This window comes from Schistocerca gregaria, chromosome 2 (genome assembly GCF_023897955.1).
Source record: "Schistocerca gregaria isolate iqSchGreg1 chromosome 2, iqSchGreg1.2, whole genome shotgun sequence".
In the NCBI taxonomy this organism is placed as follows: domain Eukaryota; kingdom Metazoa; phylum Arthropoda; class Insecta; order Orthoptera; family Acrididae; genus Schistocerca; species Schistocerca gregaria.
Window position 1 is genome coordinate 1,036,114,651 of NC_064921.1, and position 26,302 is coordinate 1,036,140,952.

At 38.4% G+C, this 26,302-nt stretch overlaps 1 protein-coding gene across 10 annotated transcripts in view; it reads left to right on the forward strand.

Annotated features, from left to right (window-relative positions):
- Window positions 1-26,302, forward strand: part of LOC126335556 (E3 ubiquitin-protein ligase RBBP6) — a 356,043-nt gene that overhangs the window by 154,776 nt on the left and 174,965 nt on the right. For 6 of the 10 annotated variants that reach the window (XM_049998961.1, XM_049998962.1, XM_049998970.1 and 3 more), the window contains 2 exons: window positions 10,244-10,360; window positions 13,808-13,875. In XM_049998961.1, coding sequence (XP_049854918.1) covers window positions 10,244-10,360; window positions 13,808-13,875 — 185 coding nt within the window. The remainder of the gene's footprint in view (window positions 1-10,243; window positions 10,361-13,807; window positions 13,876-26,302) is intronic. The other 4 variants (XM_049998967.1, XM_049998969.1, XM_049998964.1 and 1 more) reach the window with 1 other exon arrangement.

The window sequence follows — 26,302 nt, forward strand, 5'->3', positions numbered from 1 at the left end:
TCTTATGAAAACTGTTTCAAAATATATTTGGTGAGATTACTCATACCCAAAAGAGTATTTTTTATTTTTGTGGAATCCATTATTTTGAATACCCCATTTGTGTGCACTGAGTGGTGACAGCAGTCAATGTGCAGATGCAAATCGGTCTGCATAGTCTTGCTGTTTACGTTGTGATAAATGCACCTTTTGTTCTTATTTTACCATGGCAACCAGAATGAGATGAACTACATGGTAAAGTTGATTTTTGAACATGTGGAGTTAAGGTGGGTGAGGAGTTCATTCAGCTTACCTCTTTCATCTGCCCATATTTTGAGGGAGTTGTCAACATAATAGAAGAAAGAAGTTGACTTGTAACAAGAAATGGCTCGTGTACATTTAGGCAACAGCTGGTAAAATTGGACTGCCTAGGCTGCTCCTGTATATGCACAAAGTCACTACCATGGAAAGGAAAGTGTGTGGATGTGAAGACATTCCTAGAGAGATTAAAGATCTGAAGTCAAATTTCTTACCAGTGAGTTCCAAGATTCATGTAAAGGATATCTGGTAAAAAGAGAGACACCGAAGCCATCAAGAATTGTGGAACTCTTTACCCTAAAACTATTAAGGCATTTTTTCAAATTTCACATAGTAACTGTGGTGTGAACTTTTACCAATATAAGGCCTAAGCAATTCGTTAAGGTACTTAGCAAATAATTATGTTATTTTGCTAAATAAGGGGCAGAATGGTACCCCATTTTTATGGATGCTGGGAAGCTTATAAAGTCTTAACAAAAGCAGTTCTCTCAATAGCTTTTGAAGCACTTTCTCTGATAGGCCATAGTCTTTGGGAAGTGCCATTGTTTTGTTCTGAGATTTTTTGGGTGGAATCTGTGTTGATCTCCTGGTACACATTGAGCATCTTCTCTTAGTATGCAGATGGCACGCCTCTCCCTTCCGAATATTTTCTGTTTTGCAGTTTTCATTCAGATAAGAGTATTAACAGGTTTCATAACATACTTTTTCAGCTACTGCAGGAGCAAGTTATGCAGCATATTTTATGTGCATGCTAAGAATTCCATGATACGTGCATTCGTAACAGAATGGAATTGTGATTCAGATGCCTGTCAGTAAGAAAGATGATTGTCTTGTAGGAAGCATCCAATGGTAGGTGCTCAGAAAGACACTTAAATTTTGTTGGTAAACATCCAGTGCCCTTCCTTCATGCAGAATTAGCCCTGACCAGATGACATCATCAGTACATTCCCACATAAGGGGCTGAATGGGGTCACCAGATTTAGATGAACCAAACTAGTTTTCTGGCTGTCACCTATAGGTTCCAGGGAGTAAAGTGTATCTCTCCATATCAAGGTTAGGCTGACATAATTCTTGATTCTTCTAGCTCCCACTGAGTCAATATGATGCATCGCCATTTCAAAGTTCAACTCAATGTGTTCAACCCAATACCTTACAAGGAATGCAGAGATTCTCAGAAAATGACTTCTTTGGTAGCACAACTTGAAAAAATTTTCTATGCTGAAATACATCTCCTCCATTTGGAGGTATGTGATTTCACATGACAGGACTCATCAATTTCTCTTCGTATAATTGATGATGAAATAGTTTATTGTTGTGTGTGGTTTAATCTTTGTTTCCAGTGGATATAATATTGTAACAAACAACCAGGTTGCTATTGTCAAGTGTGTTTATGAACTGACCCCCTGGACAAAATAAGATAAGATGAAATCCTTGGAAAACATATCTGAAGACTGTTTTCTGTCCACCAGCTTAAACACATGCACTTCTTGGTAGTGTGAATGATAACTTTGTGTTATAGAAGTACCAGTCTCCTGCCAGTGGGGCATGACATGCATAGGTCAGAGTGAGCATGCTCTGAAGATTGCTACTGTCAACACAAATGGCATAAACGATTGGTGCAACCCACTTCAGCATTTGCAGAGCACTGTTTATCCTGAATTATATTGAATGCATTACAATTACATTAAGGTTGTGGTGCAGACATCAAAATACTAAGACTGTCATTAAAGAATCCATTGAGATTAGAGAAACTGTGATGCGTGGTTACAAACTTTAATATGGCATGAGACCCATGCTCTGTTGGATTAGTAAAAGGAAAGAGACAAAATGGAAATATCCAGCATGCACCACCAAATTTGAACTGACGTCAGAGCAGTAAGTTGTAGGGATGAGGAAAGGTGTAAGAACCATGCACTCACTCTGAGGCAGTCAGTTTATCAGAGTCCCTGATCATGGTAATGTGGACAGTTGCTTAAATTTGTGCCTTTAGGACACCAGGATCCAATCATCATCCTAGCTACTTTCATATTCGTAACCTCAACCTTGTTGATAAGGTAACCTGAATCCACCCAGCTTTCACTCCCATACAACAAAATTGGTCGAAAGATTGAACGGTGCACAGATAAATTAGTCTTGGTACTGACTTCCTTCTTGCAGAAGAGAGTAGATCGTAGCTGAGTGCTGACTGCATTAGCTTTGCTACACCTCGCTTCCAGTTCTTTCACTTTGTTGCCATCCTGTGAGAATATGCATCCTAAGTACTTGAAACCGTCCACCTGTTCTAACTTTGTTCCTACTATTTGGCACTCAATCCAGTAATATTTCTTTCCCACAGACGTTACTTTCGTTTTGGAGATGCTAATCTTCATACCATAGTCCTTACATTTCTGACCTAGCTCTGAAATATTACTTTGCAAACTTTCAATCGAATCTGCCATCACAACTAAGTCATCCGCATATGCAAGAGTGCTTATTTTGTGTTCACACATTTTAATCTCACCCAGCCAGTCTATTGTTTTCAACATATGATCCATAAATAATATGAACAACAGTGGCGGCAGGTTGCAGCCTTGTCTTACCCCTGAAATTACTCTGAACCATGAACTCAATTTACCGTCAACTCTAATAACTGCTGCCTGACTATCCATGTAAAGACCTTTAATTGCTTGCAAAAGTTTGCCTCCTATTTCATAATCTCGTAGAACAGACAATAACTTCCTCCTAGGAACCCGGTCATATGTCTTTTCTAGATCTATAAAGCATAGATACAATTCCCTGTTCCACTCGTAACACTTCTCCATTCCTTGCCGTAAGCTAAAGATCTGGCCCTGACAACCTCTAAGAGGCCTAAACCCACACTGATTTCCATCCAATTGGTCCTCAACTAATAATCGCACTTTCCTTTCAACAATACCTGAGAAGATTTTACCCACAACGCTGATTAAAGAAATACCTCTGTAGTTGTTACAATCTTTTCTGTTTCCATGTTTAAAGATTGGTGTGATTACTGCTTTTTTCCAGTCTGATGGAACCTGTCCCGACTCCCAGGTCATTTCAATTATCCTGTGTAGCCATTTAATACCTGACATTCCACTGTATTTGATGAGTTCCGACTTAATTTCATTCATCCCAGCTGCTTTATTGCACTGCAATCTATTGACCATTTTCTCCACTTCCTCAAATGTGATCCTATTTCCGTCATCATTCCTATCCCATTCTACCTTGAAATCTGAAACATTACTGATTGTATTTTCACCTACATTGAGCAACTCTTCAAAACGTTCCCTCCATCTGCCCAAGGCATCCACAGGATTCACCAGCAGTTTTCCTGACCTGTCCAAAATACTTGTCATTTCCTTCTTACCTCCCTTTTGAAGACTGCTAATTACACTCCAGAATGGTTTTCCAGCAACTTGACCCATAGTCTCCAACCTGTTTCCAAAGTCTTCCCAAGATTTCTTCTTGGATGCTGCAATTATCTGTTTGGCTTTGTTTCTTTCTTCAACATAACTTTCTCTGTCTACCTGAGTTCTAGTATGTAGCCATTTTTTATACGACTTCTTTTTCCTTTTACAAGCTGCCTTGACTGTGTCATTCCACCAAGCTGTTTGCTTCATCCTGCTTTTACACACTACTGTTCCAAGACATTCTTTAGCCACTTCTAGTGCTGTGTCCCTGTACCTTGTCCATTCCTTTTCCAATGACTGTAATTGACCACATTCAACTACCTGGTACCTTCCTGAGATTGCTGTTACGTACTTGTGCCTGATTTCCTTATCCTAAAGTTTCTCCACTCTTATCCTCCTACATATGGACCTGACCACCTGCACTTTCGGCCTCACAATCCCAATTTCACTGCAGATTAAATAATGATCAGTGTCATCAAAGAATCCCCTGAATACACGTGTGTCCCTCACAGCCTTCCTGAATTCCTGATCTGTTGTTATATAGTCAATGACGGATCTGGTTCCCCTGCCTTCCCAAGTATACCGGTGAATGTTCTTATGTTTAAAAAAAGGAGTTTGTGATTACTAAGCCCATACTGGGACAGAAATCAGAGTTGTTTCCCGTTCCTGTTGGCCTCCATATCCTCTCCAAATTTACCCATAACTTTTTCATACCCTTCTGTTCGATTTCCAATCCTGGCGTTAAAATCACCCATGAGCAGAACACTGTCCTTGTCCTTTACTCTAACAACTACATCAATGAGTGCCTCATAAAAACTATCCATCTTATCTTGATCTGTCCCTTCACAATGCGAATATACTGACACAATCCTAATTTTCTTGCCAGACACTGTCAAATCTATCCACATCAGTCGTCCGTTTACGTACCTTACTGCAACTACGCTGGGTTCCATTTCTTTCCTGATGTAAAGCCCTAAACCCCATTGTGCTATTCCTGCTTTGACTCCTGTTAGGTAGACCTTGTATTCTCCCACTTCCTCTTCTTTCTCACCCATTACCTGAATGTCACTAACAACTAAAACATCCAGCCCCATCTTACTTGCAGCCTCTGCCAACTCTACCTTCTTCCCAGAGTAGCCCCCATTGATATTAATAGCTCCCCATCTCATTACCATTTGTTTGCCAAGTCGTATCTTAGGAGTCCCTGGTTTGTCAGTTAGAGGTGGGACTCCGTCACCTCCAAAGGTCCGAGGCATTTTGCTCTGATTGTTGCCAGCATCATATTTAAATTACCAGGGAAGCAGGTTGCTAGCCTTACTTGCCCTGAGTCCCATTGGGTATTACCCCTAACAGTTGAGGGACTAACCGGTGGATTTGGTAGTCTTTGCCATATGAGCACAAAGGTGACCACGACTCAGAATATGTTCGAGATGCCCTGCTTTCTTCCAAAGTAACTGGTATCCCGACTGTCGGGACCACTTACTTGGCCACTCATACGTTGCCCGTGGTTCATGAACTAGGACACGACTACAGGAACCCACACCATGAACCACCAGGATCCATTCACATAAGTTAATTTTTTTGCTGTCAGTTATGTTTTGAGAAACTGAAGAATCAAGTTTTGAAATCTCTCTATATTTTTCCTTCTAGTTATCTGATTAGTCAGTGTTTCCGGACAGAAACACTGTTAAGGTTTTTAGATTTCCTATTGTCTTTTGTTTTCATCCTTTTGAAGACTAGGGCTGTACATATGAATTTATTAAAACTGAAATTGTTATCTACTGTGGACAAATAATATCTGTCAAAATCAGTTATTTAATTATTGTCTATTGGCTTTTAATGCTAAGGCCTTAAAGCCCATGTGTCCCTACAACTTAAGGGTCCAATGTTAATCACAGTGTGTGTATTGGAATTTTCTTTTGCTACGGAGATTTTTACCCTCTCCAGAACATTGTGAAGGTAAAAAGTAAGAGCATATAATGTTACAGGGTTGGAGACTCGGACGACTCACCGTAGATATCTCATTTGTTGTTGAATACACACTGTTATATTCTTAAAACAGCATGTTTGATTGTACACTCATGTGAATGTTGATGATATCAGAATTAGCCAGCTATGACATATTTGTTCAATAAAAAAACAGCCTTGTAGAAAAAAAAGTTATTTAATTGAAGAGGTTTATGGATACATGCACAAAGAAAAACACTAGTTGGAGAGATTAATTTATTTGAATGCATCGATGCCTCACCTTGTGAAGATGCAGTGTATCTGTTTAATGCAACTGGCCAGTGATGAATGCCAGCGGCCTTGGTGCAGTGGTAATAGCGGTTCCTGTCAGATCATCGTAGTTAAGCACTGTCAGGCTGGCCTAGCACAATTGGGTGGGTGACCATCTGCTCTGTTGAGTACTGTTATCGAGCGGGGTGCACTCGGCCCTTGTGGGGCACGTCCGGGAGAGCAGTGTGCTGACCACATGCCCCTGTGTATCTGCTTCCAGTGAAGCCTCTGAACTGAGGATGACATGGCGTCTAGTCAGTACCATTGGGGCTTTATGGTCTGTTCAGGAGTAGTTTCTATTGTGTCGGTATCGTGCATTATTCCTTGCTACCAGTAGTTTTGAGAGACACAGTCATAGAGTTATGTCATGTACTATGTGGGACGTGCTCACCATACTTGTTACATAGAATTTTGAAGTTTCATTCATTTCATAAGATGGAATATTGCTCATTATTAGACAGTTTCACGTGGTCATATGTTTGCACCATAACTGAGTGAAGTTATTGAACGTTTGAATGTGTACAAAATGACATTGTGATTACAGTTCTCTGGTTACTTATGTAGACTTTATTGTTGCTTTTCTCGTGCAACGCCAATCTTAAGGTGTTACAAAAAATTTTGTTACAGATGATGCATCTATAAGAAAGTGGAAGGATTGATGGTGTAAATTGAAATTTAATGTGGAGTCCAAACAGTGTGGAGAACAAACTACCAGTGGCTGTATAATACCATCAGCAATGTAAAGGGACTTAATGTAGCCATATAGTGTAGCAAATTATATTTCTGGTGTCCAATAAATATGCACAATCTGTAAATAATTTTGATATAAGGCATTCTAGATGAGAGTTAGGAGTTTGCGATGGATTCTGGGTTGTGCTGCCTTTTTCAATTTTTGGCATATAACTTGAAAACAATGAATCCTACAGAAAATTTCCAAAATATCAAAATAAAGAGCACAAAATTTCAGGGAGCATAACGTATTGAAAGTTATAATTAATTCAGCCTTTTATCCATTGTTGATTTTCAAAGATATTTTTTACCAAATTGGTGGAAAAGTGAGTTAAGCACATCTTACAATGCCTGTAACTCAAAAATGGCTACTCCAAGTGAGAAATGTTGTTGATGAAAGTTGTAGAACATCAAATTCTGCATGAAAAGAATCCAAAATTTTAAAATTCTCTCACTCCTATGCAAAGATACTGGAACAAATGAGTAGTTATTTGAAGTACTAAATTCTTTCTAAGACTTTTTTGTGGAGTCAAATTATTTCAGAACCCAGTATCATCCATATTCTTCCAAATAAATTGTCAGGTTAGTTAGGTACCTACCTACCTAAGTAGTTAGCTCTATTTATTTATTACCATGACAGACCAAAATAAAGATAGGTGTGTGTGTGTGTGTGTGTGTGTGTGTGTGTGTGTGTGTGGGCGCGATTCACCGATTCTGGGTGATGGTCCGTGAGAGGAAACATCTTCCAATTCTCCACCTTCTTCTGGCATGGGATTTAAATCAATTTCTTCCTCAACAATGTAAATTTCATTGTAGACATACATAGAATTAAGGAAGGTGTCTTCTTCCTTTTTGAGAATTAATGCATAAAAGCCTCTTACAATTGTTGCGTATAGCCAAGCACTTTACGAACACTTTCCTACAGGTACAAGCTACTTAGCATCATTTGTTGCACATACAGGATATTGTGTCAAGCAGTTCCTGGCTTGCTGGTGGTTGGGTGGTTGCAGTGGGATCAGATTTTTTTTCCCCCCCCCACCCCAATTCAGTGGATCCAGCTAATTGTTCCTCCATGTCTAAATGTGCAAGTAGAAACTGAGGAGTGCTGGTGAGCAGTAGCTCCTGTGGGAGGCAAACAGGGCAGATTGAAGTTATTATTTTTTGATAAAGCTGCCTGGAACAGGTGTAGGTTATTCAGAGGTTTTGACCTGCTACACGTGTACAAACTAACTTCACTCCTGCCTCAGCAGCCTTGTTAGGAGTGACACTGAGATCCGTGAAATCTGACGTGACATGTTGGATGCTTGCCTTCTTTGAAACATGTTTATAAATTTGATTTTGTCCTGTCAAAAAGGTAGTGTGACAGCCGCTAAAGACCTGAAAAAATAACATTATTATTATTATTATTATTATTATTATTTCTCCAGACAACTTAGAAACTGTTAGAACATAAGTGGATGTGTCTTGGTTGCCTTTTCCAGCTTTCGTAAGGAAGATACTGGTGAAGGTTTCTTCCTGCTCACCACTGTGAGGTACTTAGTAAGACCAAAAGATTAGTCAGTCAACAGGATCAACTAATCAGAATCTTCCCTGACAGTGCAGATGATGCCTCACTGGTTCGACTTGACTTCCTACAGCTGTGATATCAATCAAAGGGTCTGCACCCTCAATTGCCTACTTGACCTGTACTCTTCACTACATATTTTTTGTGTAAACATAGAAATAAGACATTCCCCTAATACGAAACTTTCTTTTGGTGTAGTTAGTGACATTATCTCATCACATAAAACAGAAGTGGATAACATATCACAGGCCCTTTGGGCACATTTTTATGCTCTTCTCAACTCCTTCCTCAGTGTATCCATCCAACAGTATGCTGCAGTTGGACCCAAAATGATTTTTATTGTAATTCACATACTTTCCAAGGATGGCAGAAAAGATCTTTATTAGTTTTCCACACAACTATGCGAAAGAGGGACCCATGGCCAAGGATGAAGTGTGTTGCTTGTGATTTTAAAATTGTGCCTTATTCCATCATCGTAAAAAAAAAGGTGTCTTTGCATAGAAGTGATCAACTTTAAAATTTAGTAGCTCTTTTTATGCAGAATATGATGCTTAGCAACTTCCATAAATGACATTTTTCATTTGGAGTAACTGTTTCTGAGTTACAGGTGTTAGGAGATGAGCATTACTTATTTTTTCTACAAAGTTGATAAAAACTGACAATCTTCTAGGATCAACTGCGGGTAAGCAGCTGAAAAAACTGAAGAGGGGGTAAGCAGTGAAAAAAACTGGGAAGTTTCAAAATTTTTGTGGTTTCTCAGCCATCAAAAGTTCAGTACACTCCAGAAACCATTAGAAACTCTTTTAACTCTTACTTGGGACCCTAATGTTGAATAAATTTATTTCCGGCTTGTGCATATTGATTGCACAGAACAGTTTTTTTTTGGTGGTGGTGGTGGTGGGGGGGGGGGGGGGTTCTAATTTCTCTGGACTAATAAAAACTGCAAATCATTTACTACCTAAAGCCTAATGGCCTTTTGAAGAGGAGGCATGTTAAAGAGAGTTTTGTGAACAATTTTTCAACAGATTTAGGGTTATCTGAAACAAATCATGTGAGTTACAATATGATGTTTCATTTATTGGGAGAAGTTAATAGGCACAGTGATTGGGTATGATGATCTGCGAAACTGTACATTATCATCCAAATCAACACATGTACCTGAACATGCTGAATATGTGGTTAATACAACAACTCTCAGTGGACAATGGGAAACTCTGTTCTAATGAGATGATACTCCACCACTCATTCAAAAAAGTGTCTGGCAGCATCTAACTTTACACACTTTAGATAACTGGATCAGTCATGAATCAGCAGCAACATCTGAAAGAGACCACAGCAGTTATTATATTGATCAGTGTGTAATTTCTTTGAATGAAGTTTCATAAAGCACAAATTTTTCGTCTGTGCTCTTGCATCAAAGACTAAATCAAAAAGGCAGATTATTACATTCTTTGAAATCTGAACACTGAATATGATTTGGAGACTTTTAGCGAGAACTGATCTACCACCTCCAGTCTTTAATGCTACAGATCAATGCTTCTAAAACCGGTATAAAAACTTCAATAAGATTGTGTATATTTGCTTTTGGTGAAAGTATAGCATTATGAAATTGCCCCATATCCTGTAATGAGTGTGTATTTAGACTTTTATTCCAGTGTGACCATCATTCAGGATACTCACAACTATATTTCCACATGTTACAAAACCTGAGACATTTCAACTACATTCTCATAACTCATTTCATGTATCACTTTGCTTAGAAATGAAGTGAGACCAAAGAACATAACTTCAAATGATCAAGCACACTTAACATCATAAAGCTCTTGCCACAGCTTCTTCTCTGATGCAAATACTAATTAAGAAAGAAATATTTAGTCAGCATTGTTTCTGGAGATAAAAATAATGTCAACTGTATGTCTTTATATGCATTTGTGGCTGTACTCTGAGAACCCCTTGCTTATAACAATGTTAGGCTTGGTGGCCAAACAGTGGAACACATGCATCCACGCCTTATGCCAGTGCCAACATCAGATCACAGTAGAAACTTCCATTCTCGGCCACCACACGTCAGTCAGCCAGCACCTGCTGGGTAAGTGGGGTAAAAACAATAAAATGCATCTCTTAGCTTGGTGTGGCTTTAGTTCTTCTCACCCTTCATTTTAGAACTGACACTTTCTTGTTGCCATTATAAATTAACATGCAGTCTGCTATCCACAATTTGACATTGCCTGGTATCTGTTGAATCTAGTCTTTATAAGTCTTACTTAACATGCCTGCAAATTGTTTGTAGACTGCCAGAGATGTGTGACTTGTTATAGTCATACATTGTAGATGATATTGGATAGTTTGCGATGAAGTACCATTTCCTAATTTCATGTATGTCTTACAGCATGCTTATAATTGTTCCTCTAAACAATTAGCTAACTTTAAAAGAAAAACCAGAAAGAATGAAGACAGCCACCTACTGTAAAGTTGAGGTGTTGAACAGTAGACAGGCATTCAAATAAGACTGAACTTGTAGTTACACTTCAGGATACTAAATTTCCTCAAACCTGAGTGTGTGTGTGTGTGTGTGTGTGTGTGTGTGTGTGTGTGTGTGTGTGTGTGTGGAAGGGTTTTGTCAGAAACCTTTGGTTAAGGTTCAGTCTTTCTTATGTTGCTGTCTGTGTCTCAGTGCCTCAATTAATCAGTATACAGTTGTCTTTAATCCTTCTATTGTTTGTATCTAGGGTTTTCCAGTATTGAACTTCAGTTTCTTGTGAAATAGGAGGAACTGGTTTTGTTGTTTGTTGTTTTGATCAACTCTGCTGCATCTTGTTCTAATATTCTCATTATGGATTATACTGAGCATGGACACCCTTTCTTGATGATTCCAATGTCGATCTTTGAATGCCTGTATATGTGAAGATAGTACAAACAGATTGTTGTATTTACAATGGGTGCACCTTGTGTAGAAATTCTAGTTAGCAATTCCTGGTTGAGTAAATGCATGTTGATTTTGGAGTTTATTTTAAGATATTTATCAGTGGTAATATTTTGTGTTGGGTATGAGTATTATTTATGGAGTTGTTAGTAGGTGTATTACATTATTTTCTCATTTGTCATCTTCTACATCAGTTTTAATTGAGAAGGTTTTAAAATATCTGGTTGTTATACTGAAATAAGTAAAGGAATAGGTTGCAGGAAAGATTTTGCATCCTGTCTCAGAATATTGCTCAATTGTGCGAGACTAAAAGGGGATGTCAAATGTAACAAAAAGAGCAGCATGAATGGTCACATGTTTGTTTTCCTCATGAGAGAGTATCACAAAAATTGTGACAAACTTGAATTGTCATAGCTGAAGATAGATGCCATTACCCTGAGAAGCCTGCTTATGAAGTTTTAGGAAGCAGTAAAAGTTGAAAAAATATAGAAATATATTTCTGTCCTCTAAGTATTGCTACAGTGGACCCTCCAATGACAAGATTAGACTAAATACAGTGCACACAGTCACATTTAAGAAGACATTCTTCTCATGCTACATATATGAGTGGAACAAGAAGACCCCCCCCCCCCCCCCAAGTGGCAAAATTCTAAGTACTATCAGCTATGCATTCACATTGGTGTACAAAGTATGTTTCTACTGTAGATGTAGATTTTTTAATTTTAGACATGGCAAAAGGGTGGGAGGGACTTGAACAATCCCCCCTTCCACACCGACCCCCACCCTCCCTTCCTCCAATCCTACACACATCCATAACTTGTCCATATTAAATATAGACTCTTACATGAAGCCCAGACAAAAGAAGCCGTACCACATGCACAGTCTCTTACACATTTTTAATTTGTGAGTCTCTTAGTAGTCAAATATTCCCATTTTAGATAAAGTAGCAGAGACTAGCTTCATAGAGCATTTTAGGGATGTGTGATTGTGGATGCCTATAACTATTAAAAATTTGACTATCAGTTGCATGGATGCAAGTCCCTCTATTTGCTGTGACGGGATAACCTGTTGCAGCAATTGAAATTCATTTATGGTTGTATTTTCATCGGCGTTTTAAAACTAATTTGTTAGAGTATCTTTTACTTCAAAATTACTAGTATCCAGTACACCTCTATAGTCTCACAGTTTTGACACTTAACTATGGCATGTAAGGTATTTTGAGGGTAACTGGCATATTATTCACCAAATTTTCTATAATTGTACTTAGTGTTCTATTACTTAATATTTTTCTTTCCAGTAATACTCTTAGGCAAGTTCTTTTTTTTAATTTTTGTAATTCAATGACATACAGTGTAGCCAATCTGAAAGAGTTACAGGAGTAGAATATAGCAATAAAATTTGCAAGTGTAAATGGAATAAGATGAACAAAATAATTTTACTATTGCTTTTCTTCAGTAAATGTGATGAAATTGATAAATATATGAATATTGGGAAATGCAGAATATAGTAAGTAGGTGATGACAGTTATAGATTAATGATGTATGGTTAAAGATATCTGAGGTTCTGTGGCGTTCGCGCTACACCAGAATGATCATACTACTGGTGCAATAGAATGACAGTGGCTGCAGCAGCCAGAGACATTGGTCACCAGTGTGTGAGTTGTGCTTGTATGAATGTGTATGAATTGTGCTTTGTACTTCAGAACATGGCCTTTTGGCTCAAAACTGAGCTGTATAGGAGTCTTTTTGTTGTGACCATCTGCAACTCAACATCTCCTGTATATGGTATGTAGTAACCTATTCTTTTCATAATATTGTAGTTATTCCACCCTGGATTTCTGATTGGATTGGATTGGATTGGGTGGGGGAAGAGACCAAACAGCAAGGTCATCGGTCTCATCGCATTAGGGAAGGAAGTCGGCCGTGCCCTTTCAAAGGAACAATCCCGGCATTTGCCTGGAGCAATTTAGGGAAATCACTGAAAACCTAAATCAGGATGGCCGGAAGCGGGATTGAACCGTCGTCCTCCCGAATGCGAGTCCAGTGTGCTAACCACTGCGCCACCTCGCTCGGCTGGATTTCTGATTGATTTATTTTAGGTTTTCCATGAATTCCCAAAATCGCTTAAACCAGGCACCAAGGTGTTTCCTTTAAAAGGACACAGTTAGTTTCCTGTGTCACCTTTCCATTACCATTGCTTATGCTATGTCTGGACATTAAATGTGTATGTGTGTGTGTGTGTGTGTGTGTATGTGTGTGTGTGTGTGTGTGTGTGTGCGCGTGTCTCAGACAAGCCCATATTACAATTTTGTCCAGTTTCTGAAGCTAGTGTCATACGGTTAACCTGTTCGTGGAAATTATGTCAAATATTTGGGGAAGAGAAAGAGAAAAGGAAACCAAAGTAAAGATAACACTTTGTAGAAGTGGGTTAAGGTGAGAGTGATATGCACAAACAGGTATTATTTCCACTGACAAACAAAGCTTACTAGAGAGCATTTTGCAGTTGTTATGATATTTGAGGAGCTAGATATTCTTTCATGGTTTTTGTATATTGTAAATTGTATGTATATTGGAATTTTTATTGGTGTGTGAGTTACTTCTTTTTTTTTTCCAGTGGTTTCCCTCCTCGTGTTCCACCACCTAATTTTGAACATGGTTCAGCACCATTTCCTCATGAATCAGGTAAAGCAGTTCTATATCTTTTAAATATTTTTCAATTTGAAAAATTAAAATAGGTTTTCAGTTTTGTTTGTGAATTTGCTTGTGGAAGACAGTGATAAATGACAGACATTGTTTATTTAAATTTACGTTGAAATCAAATTGATTCCTTTTATTGCACAGTGTAACAAACAATTCATTTTTCATTGTTGAATGAATATCAGCAGAAATTTAAATGTGCAAGAAAATACGAAATTTTGAGATCTACAGAACTAATGAATGAATAATGGTATTTTGTAAAGAATGACAGCACCATTGAGCTGGAGACCAGAGTGATTGATTGTTATGAAAATAATTTAATTAAATGGCACAGTCATGTTTATTTCTGATGAAAAGCCCCACCACTGAGTGAGTGTGGTTTCTGCAGTGGTGGGACTGAATCACAGCCTGTGTTTCATATTTGGAGGGTGGCTGATGTCAACCAAAACAGGTAATTATGTTCAAAATAATTGTGTTTGTGCCAGATAATTAAATCATTCTGAAAACAATGGTTAGTAAAGGAACTTCCTGCTGCAAAGGTGCACCAGAAAACTCCTATTGTATGCCAACAGCCATAGGAAAGGCTCCATTACACACATTTATGAAAATATACCCTCAAAACATTGGGTAAGTTAACACTGGTGCCATGTTAATTGTGTTAGTGGGGAGTATCATAACAGAGTCAACTCAGTTAAAAAATACGAGTATCTTATCATAGTAGATGGTAGTAACAGTGTATATAAAAACGAAAGGAGGGAAACCCTGTGCAGTATTTAAGAAACTTATTGTGAAATTATTTAATTCAATGTTATCCATATTTTGCAGCAGTGAATGTAACTGTATTGGGTGTAATTTAGTAGAACACGAAAAAATTGTGACTTAAGACATTTTTATTCAAACTTCCTGAAAAATTTAAGATGAATGTTATCATCATAAACATGATGTAAATAAAATAGAAAGAAACTTCCACATGGGAAAAATATATTAAAAACAAAGATTCCAAGACTTACCAAGCGGGAAAGTGCCGGTAGACAGGCACAATAAAATAACACACAAACACACACACACAAAATTTCTAGCTTCCGCAACCAATGGTTGCTTTTTCAGGAAAGAGGGAAGGAGAGGGAAAGACGAAAGGATGTGGGTTTTAAGGGAGAGGGTAAGGAGTCATTCCAATCCTGGGAGCGGAAAAACTTACCTTAGGGAGGAAAAAAGGATAGGGATATACTCGCGCGCGAGCGCGCGCGCGCTCACACACACACACACACACACACACACACACACACACACAAGCAGACATCTGATGTTTGTGGGAGTAGTTGAGATGTGCTCAGTACTGTTCATGTGAAGAAAACCAGACTATGAAATAAGTAAAAAGTCATTTCAACACAGTACTAAAGCCCCAGTTAACATAATTTGTATAAAAATTTTAACTTGCATAAAAGTGATTCATGCAAAGTAGTAAATCAACAAGAAGGGATAACACTCTGAAATGTAATGAATTTTAATGTTCGGAGGAACACTCACCACATCTGTTGGTAGTAACTGAACATGGTCTAAAATCTAGTGAAATAATAGAGCGGAAAGTTGCTTATTAGTGCAGTTGTTTCAGGCATTGTCATAAAGACAGTGGTGTGGCAATTTGTGTAGGAGACATATTCAGTAAAACAGCAGTGGAGATCATAGTTAAAGCATGTTTAGGTGATATAAGCACTGTTTGATTACAAAATTACCATTATTGTGAGCCACAAACTTATATGCAGCAAATGTACAATTACTATACTTTTTGCAACCCATGTCCTTTATTTTTTTTTTTTTTTTTTAAAGAAAGAGTCATGTTTGCTTTCTTCTTCCAGCATATTGTAATGAAAGAAGTTGTTGCTCCAGCTGGTTGATATAACTTGGAATTAATTAATCCACATTAAAAGAGGAAAAGATATTACTCAGAGTTCCAGTTGCTTGCACAGCAGCAGCAAAATGTGATGCAACATGCTTCTTTTCTTTGTCTTCCTCATTGTTACTACCATCTCCTACACCTGTTCCTTGGTAAGCATTTCACTTGAATCAGACTCTGGTATGGAAGTCAGGATATCAGCATCATAACGATGTCATTGAATATTAAATTTTGGGAAATATCAGTTTTGCTACTCCATCCATCTTCTGAAACCGTGTTGTCTTTAGCAGCAAGTCATATATCACAGCCATCCTTTGTGAAACGAGTTAAGGGATTCTGTTTGTTACAGACCTCCTGTTATAGAACTCCAGGCAGTATCAGACATAAGCGTAGTGGCTTTAACAAAGTCTATCATGCTGATACCTACAAGCTGCAAATAACTTGCATTTTTTGACGTCTCCAGGATCTGCTGCCATTCTCATCAGTACAAAATAGCATTTTTATGTTTTGGAAACACCTGGGCATTAACGGTGGCAGCAACTTCTGATTTCCATCACTATTTACATGTAGTAGAGTCGTCACCTTTTCTTTACTTTTTTTTACCTCTGTGGTATTTTTCTTCCTTAACGATAGTAAATTATGAAAGGTGCTAGTTTTCATCATTGTTGAAAATGTACCTGGGGTCACATTCCCGTATCAATCACGGAAATGTAATTTTGTACCAATAGTTTACACTTTGACGAGAGCCCCAGTTTCTCCATTTACACTTCGAAATGATAGATTATGATAGTTTTCTAAAACGATTCAGCCAACCATTCGATCCACTGAAATTTTCAGTTTCAATTTTATGAACTTTCTCTTGCAGTTTGTTTCCACTTACAGGAATAATTCCTCTTCTCAGTCCTCAAAACTACATTAGCAAATTATTCTTCGAAACTACATTAGCAAAATATTCTTCACATCTCTGAATGTAGGCAACAGACTGTTCTTCCCATTTGGATCCATAGGAATGATTGTTGTTGTTGTGGTGGTCTTCAGTCCCGAGACTGGTTTGATGCAGCTCTCCGTGCTACTCTATCCTGTGCAAGCTTCATCATCTCCCAGTACCTACTGCAACCTACATCCTTCTGAATCTGCTTAGTGTATTCATCTCTTGGTCTCCCTCTATGATTTTTACCCTCCACACTGCCCTGCAATACTAAATTGCTGATCCCTTGATGCCTCAGAACATGTCCTATCAACCGATCCCTTCTTCTGGTCAAGTTGTGCCACAAACTTCTCTTCTACCCAATCCTATTGAATACTTCCTCATTAGTTATGTGATCTACCCATCTAATCTTCAGTATTCTTCTGTAGCACCACATTTCGAAAGCTTCTGTTCTCTTCTTGTCCAAACTATTTATCGTCCATGTTTCACTTCCATACATGGCCACACTCCATACAAATACTTTCAGAAACGACTTCCTGATACTTAAATCTATACTCAATGTTAACAAATTTCTCCTCTTCAGAAATGCTTTCCTTGCCATTGCCAGTGTACATTTTATATCCTCCCTACTTCAACCATCATCAGTTATTTTGCTCCCCAAATAGCAAAACTCCTTTACTACTTTAAGTGTCTCATTTCCTAATCTAATTCCCTCAGCATCACCAGACTTAATTCGACTACATTCCATTATCGTCGTGTTGCTTTTGTTGATGTTCATCTTATATACTCCTCTCAAGACACTGTCCATTCCATTCAACTGCTCTTCCAACTCCTTTGCTGTCTCTGACAGAATTACAATGTCATCGGCGAACCTCAAAGTTTTTATTTCTTCTCCATGGATTTTAATACCTACTCCGAATTTTTCTTTTGTTTTCTTCACTGCTTGCTCAATATACAGATTGAATAACATAGGGGAGAGGCTACAACCCTGTCTCACTCCCTTCCCAACCACTGCTTCCCTTTCATGCCCCTCGACTCTTATAACTGCCATCTGGTTTCTGTACAAATTGTAAATAGCCTGTCGCTTCCTGTATTTTACCCCTGCCACCATCAGAATTTGAAAGAGAGTATTCCAGTCAACATTGTCAAAAGCTTTCTCTAAGTCTACAAATGCTAGAAAGTATTGCCTCACGTGTTCCAGTGTTTCTACGAAATCCAAACTATTCTTCCTCGAGGTTGGCTTCTACTAGTTTTTCCATTCGTCTGTAAAGAATTCGTGTTAGTATTTTGCAGCTATGGCTTATTAAACTGATTGTTCGGTAATTTTCACATCTGTCAACACCTGCTTTCTTTGGGATTGGAATTATTATATTCTTCTTGAAGTCTGAGAGTATTTCGCCTGTTTCATACATCTTGCTCACCAGATGATAGAGTTTTGTCAGGACTGGCTCTCCCAAGGTCGTCAGTAGTTCCAATGGAATTTTGTCTACTCCGGGGGCCTTGTTTGGACTCAGGTCTTTCAGTGCTCTGTCAAACTCTTCACGCAGTATCGTATCTCCCATTTCATCTTCATCTACATCCTCTTCCATTTCCATAATATTGTCCTCAAGTACATCGCCCTTGTAGAGACTCTCTATATACTCCTTCCACCTTTCTGGTTTCCCTTCTTCGCTTAGAACTGGGTTTCCATCTGAGCTCTTGATGTTCATACAAGTGGTTCTCTTATCTCCAAAAGTCTCTTTAATTTTCCTGTAGGCAGTATCTATCTTACCCCTAGTGAAATGTGCCTCTACATCCTTACATTTGTCCTCTAGCCATCCTTGCTTAGCCATTTTGCACTTCCTGTTGATCTCATTTTTGAGGCGTTTGTATTCCTTTTTGCCTGCTTCATTTATTGCATTTTTATATTTTCTCCTTTCATCAATTAAATTCAATATTTCTTCTGTTACCCAAGGATTTCTACTAGCCCTCGTCTTTTTACCTACTTGATCCTCTGCTGCTCTCATTACTTCATCCCTCAAAGCTACGCATTCTTCTTCTACTGCGTTCCTTTGCCCCATTCCTGACAATTGTTCCATTATGCTCGCCCTGAAACTCTGTACAACCTCTGGTTCTTTCAGTTTATCCAGTTCCCATCTCCTTAAGTTCCCACCTTTTTGCAGTTTCTTCAGTTTTAATCTACAGGTCATAACCACAAGATTGTGGCCAGAATCCACATCTGCCACTGGAAATGTCTTACAATTTAAAACCTGGTTCCTAAATCTCTGTCTTACCTTTATATAATCTATCTGATACCTTTTAGTATCTCCAGGGTTCTTCCATGTATACAACCTTCTTTCATGATTCTTAAACCAAGTGTTAGCTATGACTAAGTTGTGCTCTGTGCAAAATTCTACCAGGCGGCTTCCTCTTTCATTTCTTAGCCCCAATCCATATCCACCTACTACGTTTCCTTCTCTCGCTTTTCCTACACTTGGATTCCAGTCACCCATGACATTAAATTTTCATCTCCCTTCACTATCTGAATAATTTCTTTTATTTCATCATACATTTCTTAAATTTCTTCGTCATCTGCAGAGCTAGTTGGCATATAAACATGTACTACTGTAGTAGGTGTGGGCTTCGTATCTATCTTGACCACAATAATGCATTCACTATGTTGTTTGTAGTAGCTTACCCGCACCCCTATTTTTTTATTCATTATTAAACCTACTCCTGCATTACCCCTATTTTTTTATTCATTATTAAACCTACTCCTGCATTACCCCTATTTGATTTTGTGTTTATAACCCTGTAGTCACCTGACTAGAGGTCTTGTTCCTCCTGCCACCAAACCTATCCATTTCCGTTTTTAAATTTTCTAACCTACCTGCCCGATTAAGGGATCTGACATTCCACACTCTGATCCGTAGAACGCCAGTTTTCTTTCTCCTGATAACGACATCCTCTTGAGTAGTCCCCGCCCGGAGATCCGAATGGGGTACTATTTTACCTCCGGAATATTTTACCTAAGAGGACGCCATCATCATTTAATCATACAGTAAAGCTGCATGCCCTCGGGAAAAATTACGGCCGTAGTTGCCCCTTGCTTTCAGCCATTCGCAGTACCAGCACAGCAAGGCCGTTTTGGTTATTGTTTTAAGGCCAGATCAGTCAATCATCCAGACTGGTGCCCTTGCAACTACTGAAGAGGCTGCTGCCCCTCTTCAGGAACCACACATTTGTCTGGCCTCTCAACAGGTACCCCTCCGTTGTGGTTGTACCTACGGTACGGCTATCTGTATTGCTGAGGCAGGCAAGCCTCCCCACCAACGGCAAGGTCCATGGTTCATTGGGGGGGGGGGGGTAGGAATGATTAGTTACATCATTTAAGAATGCTTCCTTATTTTTGAATATGCTACACATGCAGGTGGCACTAAATCATATTTGTTTGCCATGATTGCCTTTTAATGTTTGCAGGCCATAATTCCATAAAAGTAAAATCGATAACTTTGATCATTCAGTAAACGAATAACTACACTTTTTGTGCTTCGTAATTTGTAGACTCAGTGACTGTGACATCACATCACATGACCCGAACTGCATTGATATTCATTTCTGATTCTTTCAACACATCTGCCAGTATTGCTGTGAAGGAAATCAAGTTATTGACTACAATCCACATAAGTATTGACTGGTGGAACCATTTATTATGTCTTTTGACAAAAATGACAGCTTGTGTGAAACGAAATGTAAAGAGATTAGAAACTCACTCAAAAATGTTATGAACCACTTAGAAACTGATTTTTCAGTTTACAAAACATTTGTAAAACTTCTGTTTTTAAGGGGATAAAGTGAGGTTCGTTAAAAGTGGGGAAAAATAACATTGTTCTTATGTTAGTTTTGCCAGGATGAATGGAAATATTTGTTAATAGTAGAATTTCCTAAAAAATAGGTCCATAGATGCAGGGTTTTGCTGCAGCAGTTCAAGAATTTTTTTAACACAACACAAAAAAAGACCTGTTTAAATGACACTGTTCCTAATGATGGTACTATATCTCGTGACTTTAAGTGTATTTGAATTGGCAGCTATTAAAGCTCACTGATACATTAATCTCGTAAAATCTTTTTAATGAAGTAAGCTCAGACACTAGAGTAACAGGTACGTGCTCCACTAGAGTAGGTTATGCTTTATCAGCAGAAATGTTATAGATAAGGAAAATTATAGTATCTTGATTGTGACATCTTTTGTCAGGTGATAGAACACGTAAATTCAACTGGACCAAAAATAAGAAAGGTTGTTCAGCAGAGACGAACTTCGAATCGATAATATGTTAATGTCATTAACTACCAGAGGAGAAATGGGATTTAGAAATGGGATTCTGTATACTGAGTGAAAGCGTATAACAATGAAAATGAAATGAAATGTCGTGTGACCAGGGCCTCCCGTCAGGTAGACCGTTCGCCTGGTGCAAGTCTTTCGATTTGACACCACTTCGGCGACTTGTGCGTCGATGGGGATGAAATGATAATGATTAGGACAACTCAACACCCAGTCCCTGAGTGGAGAAAATCTCCGACCCAGCCGGGAATCGAACTCGGGCCCTTTGGATTGACAGTCTGTCGCGCTGACCACTCAGCTATCAGGGCGGACAGCATATAACAATGAATGGGATAGATTCTTTCCAACCTTGTTGAGACATTATGACTATTACTGCCGTTTCAGAGAAATCCAGAATGTAGTTAAACACTACCAAATGGAAGTAACTCTTGACTTAAACTCTCAAGTCTGATCAGACTCGGGCAGAATATAGATGAACTAAACCTGCATTATAAGGAGAGATGAACATGGAACCATTTGAAATGAGGAATAATGTTGGAAACAGTGTGAAAAACTCTAATACTATGTGTAGTATTTTTAATAACTATTTCATTTCTACTACTGATCAACTAACTTGTGTTGTAGATACACAGGTTGAGATCTCATGTCACCTCAAGCATTGTAAAGAGTTTGAAGTTATGGAGCTGAATGACCAGGAAATATGCAAGGTAATATACATTCTTAAAAGAAAAGAAAAGAAAAAAGATAAATTCTTGTGGTTGGGATAGCATATGGAGTGCAGTTACTAAGCTGTGCTTAAATGTGCCTAAAAGACATCTCAAAACCTCTTACCTACATGATTAATTGATTACAATATTAAAGAAAACATGTATCCAACTCTTCTAAAAATGAGTGTTGTCAAACCAGTGTATAGAAAGGAAGTAACCAAGATATTCTAACTGCTGGCTGATATCACCAATTCCCATATTTAGTAAGATATACAAATGTGTTAGCTTGTCCCAGCTTAGTGCCTTTTTCACGAAACACAAACTGCTTAGAGATAGTCGGCATGACTTCCGAAATGAGCTAAGCACAGCCACAGCAGCTACACAGTTCTTCTGTGAACTGTATTGCTTATTCGAGCAGGGGATGTGTCCTTCAGGTATGTTTTGAGACCTGCCAAAAGCTCTTGACACAGTAAAAATTAATTATTTAAAAAAATTAAAAAAGAAAGAAACTATTCCATTTCAGGGATCCATCCATGTATCTTCTAGCTACACACTGGTAGAATCCTAAGCGTTTCACTAAACCAACATACAAATTACTTGATAATGAACTTTCAATGCACCATTGAAACAGTAATAGATGATGTACCTCAGGCCTCAATCCTCGGTCCCTGCTTTTCCCCATAAATATTAACAACATTGCACAACTCATTAACTTTGATATTATAAGCTATGCAAAGGACATCTCAATTGTATTCTATATCAGAGAATATAAGGAGCTAGACTATTTTGTCACTAGTGGGGTAACATAAATTATGAAGTACCTCAATGGTCAGGGCCTCAAGGTGAATGTCAACAAATCTCTGTTTTTGGCATTTAAAACAAGCTGTTCACCATACCATTGTAAATATGTATTAATGTCTCTATAAAAGAAACTGGTAGCTCTAAATTTCTGGGTGTGTACATTGATGCAAAACTTTGGTGGACAAACCGCATCATTTTTTTTATGTGAAAGGTCAACAGTGTTTGTATCTTCAGAATTAAAGTCCAGGGAGAAGAAATAAAAACTTTGAGGTTTGCCAGTGACATTGTAATTTTATCGAGACACAGCAAAGGATTTGGAAGAGCAGTTGAGCGGAAGGAAACAGGGTCTTAAAAGGAGGATATGAGATGAACATCAACGAAAGCAAAACAAGGATAACAGAATGTTAGTCAAATTAAAATCAGGTGATACTGAGGGAATTAGATTAGGAAATGAAAGATTAAAAGTGGTAGATGGGTTAAACCACTTGGACAGCAAAGTAACTGATGGTTAAGTGTTAAGAATGTTTATCTAACAATTGGAAAGCCAGGATGAATTTTCTGAAGTTTTTTGTCACAAGTGTAGCTTTATAGGTAGTGAAATGTGTATGATATAAGCCAATTAGAGAATACAAGCTTCTAAAATTTTCTGTTACAGAAGAATTCTGGAGATAGGATGGGTAGATCATACAACCAATGAGGTGGTGCTGAACTGGGGGACAATGTTATTTGTGGCATAATAGACTGCAAGAAGGGACAGATTGATGGGACACACAGTGGAGACATAGTGGATAATCACTTTAGTATTGGAGGTTAGTGTTCATGTTGGATGGGGGGGGGGGGGGGGGGGGGGTAGGAGGAACTGTAGAGGGAGACTGAGAGAAGAATACAGTAAGCAGGTTTGATAGGCTGGAGGTTGCAGTAGTTAGTGATGAAGAGGCTTGCACAGGATAGAGTTGCATGGAGAGCTGCATCAAACCAGTGTTGAGGCTGAAGAAGAAGAAGAAGAAGAAGAAGAAGAAGAAGAAGAAGAAGAAGATGATGATGATGACTATGACGACAACAACCTCAAATAATATGTGGGACTATACATTGACGATGCCACCACACAAAATAACAACATATATGACAAAATCTAGATTTAGTCAAATTTGTGTTCTTGTTGCGTGAGACTTAACGTGCCAAGACACAATATAATCATCAGAACAGCAGAAAGTATCAGTGCATGCATCTGTTTCAATATAATTCAGTCAAACGTAGTATCATTGATGGTGGATATTGTGCTAGTTTAACATTTATGGAAAATACTTGAACAGAAGGTTTTCTGCCTTCCCTAAGAGCTTCTCAAAATAATGAAGACTTTAAAATGAATGCTTGTATAAATTTGTAATGAGGTGATTGGCGTATAAAGTTCATTATTGATTGTTAAAAAAAAAACTTGTTGTCAATCACAGGATTTGTGCCATAAATAGCTATGGAATCTACAAAGTTCCTCACTTTGAAGGCCTTGTGTAGCACCAAATCATGTATGTGGTTGTAGAGCAATTGGTGGCTACTATGTTCACTGATGGAATTCTTAATTTTAAGATGAGACCAGATTTTCCTCAAAAAGCAGCAATATGTATATAGAATTTCAGTGTACATCGTATGCTTACGAAAATATTTTTAAGAAAGTTGAATGTCTGTGCATCAATAAAATTTGTTAAGATAAAAAATACTGCCACTGAAGGCCCCCCCACCCCTGCCCCACCCCTCACCATTTCACACAAAATTATTTCAGGATGCGACAAAAAATTTGTTCCTTTTACTTTTATGTTAAAAGGTTTTAGTTGTGTTTCATACACCAGCTGAACTAGATAAGGAGAGAACACCATCTACATCCATATTCAGCAAGCCACCTGACAGTGTGTGGCGCGGGGTACCTCGAGTACCTCTATCGGGTCTCCCTTCTATTCCAATCTCATATTGTTCATGGAAAGAAAGATTGTCGGTATGCCTCTGTGTGGGCTCTAATCTCTCTGATTTTATTCTCATGATCTCTTCGTGAGAGATACATAGTAAGGAGCAATATACTGCTTGATTCCTCGGTGAAGGTATGTTCTCGAAACTTCAACAAAAGCCCGTACCAAGCTACTGAGTGTCTCCCTTGCAGAGTCTTCCACTTGAGTTTATCTATCATTCCCTAATGCTTTCAAAATTACTAAATGATTCTGTAACGAAGCACGCTGCTCTCCGTTGGACTTTCTCTCTCTCTCTCTCTCTCTCTCTCTCTCTCTCTCTCTCTCTCTCTCTCTCTCTCTCTCTCTCCCCCCCCCCCCCCCCTCCCCCTCCTATCAACCCTACCTGGTACCTTAAGATTCTTCCAATGAATCTGTCTAGCATCTGCTTTACCGACAGTTAATTTTATATGGTCATTCCATTTTTAATTGCTCCTAATTCCTACTCCCAGCTAATTTATGGAATTAACTGCTGCCAGTTGCTGACCTGCTATATTGTAGCAATTTTCCATTGTTACAACCTTTTGATATAGTAGAGAGTCATCCACAAAAAGACCCAGTGATCTTCCAATGTTATCCACAAGATCATTTATTTATATTGTGAATAGCAATGGTCCTAAGACACTCCCCTGCGGCACACCCGAAAACACTCTTACTTTGGAAGACTTCTCTCCATTGAGAATGACATGCTGCGTTCTGTTATCTAGGAACTCTTCAATCCAATCACAAAATTGGTATGATAGTCCATATGCTCTTATTTTGATACAGTTCCCCACAGTCGTTTAATGAACAAACGCCTTTCGGAAGTCAAGAAACACGACATCTACCTGGGAACCCTTGTCTGTGGCCCTCTGAGTCTCGTGGACGAATAGCGCGAGCTGGGTTTCGCACGATCGTCTTTTTCGAAACCCATGCTGTTTCCTACAGAGTAGATTTCTAGTCTCCAGAAAAGTCATTATACTCGAACATAATGCGTGTTCCAAAATTCTACAACTGATCAACGTTACATCTGAATAAAGAAAACACATTTTAAATCCATTTAACTCTACTTTGATGAGAGGCTATGACTTGGTACTTTTGTCACATAGGTGGTGGTTATGTTAAGGTTATGTTTGTTATGGACACACTATTTCATCATAGGTTTGAATAAATTTAATACTTTCAATTCTGGTTGTTTCCTGGATCTTCTGGCATGTAATTCTACCAGAAATGTTACAGGTATCCGAGTTCTTATAGTACTTGACAGTAAGTAATGTGATGTGGAGCATTCGTAAACATCTTCATGTAGCTTGCTCATCAGCATTCTTTCAGTTTGGGAAAATATTCTTTTGCAGATGCTTGGAAATTATGGACATCATTATTGTGGGAGGGTTTCAAATCCATTATTTGACCAGTTGCGTTTAATCGTCAGCATGAGCACTTGTTAGATAGGATTACTAAGGATTGAGAGGCAATCAAAATAAGAGTATGATAACTTATTTTCTCTGGTTTATTTGGTTGGTACAGGGAATCAGAGAAATGCTCATCCTGGTCCATGTAGGCAGTACAATAGACGGCTTGTATCATGGAGTAGTTTACTGTAACATTCTGAGAGCTACATTCCGAGGATGGTAAAAGAACACATTACTTGCTTCTACATAAATCTCACAAAGACATTGACTGGAAAATTACAGAAGTTTGAGCTCGTACAAGGCAGATGTTCTGTGAACAATTTGCAATGAAAGGAAAGGGGAGAAGTAATAGTGGTACAGAAGGTGGCTTGCAGAG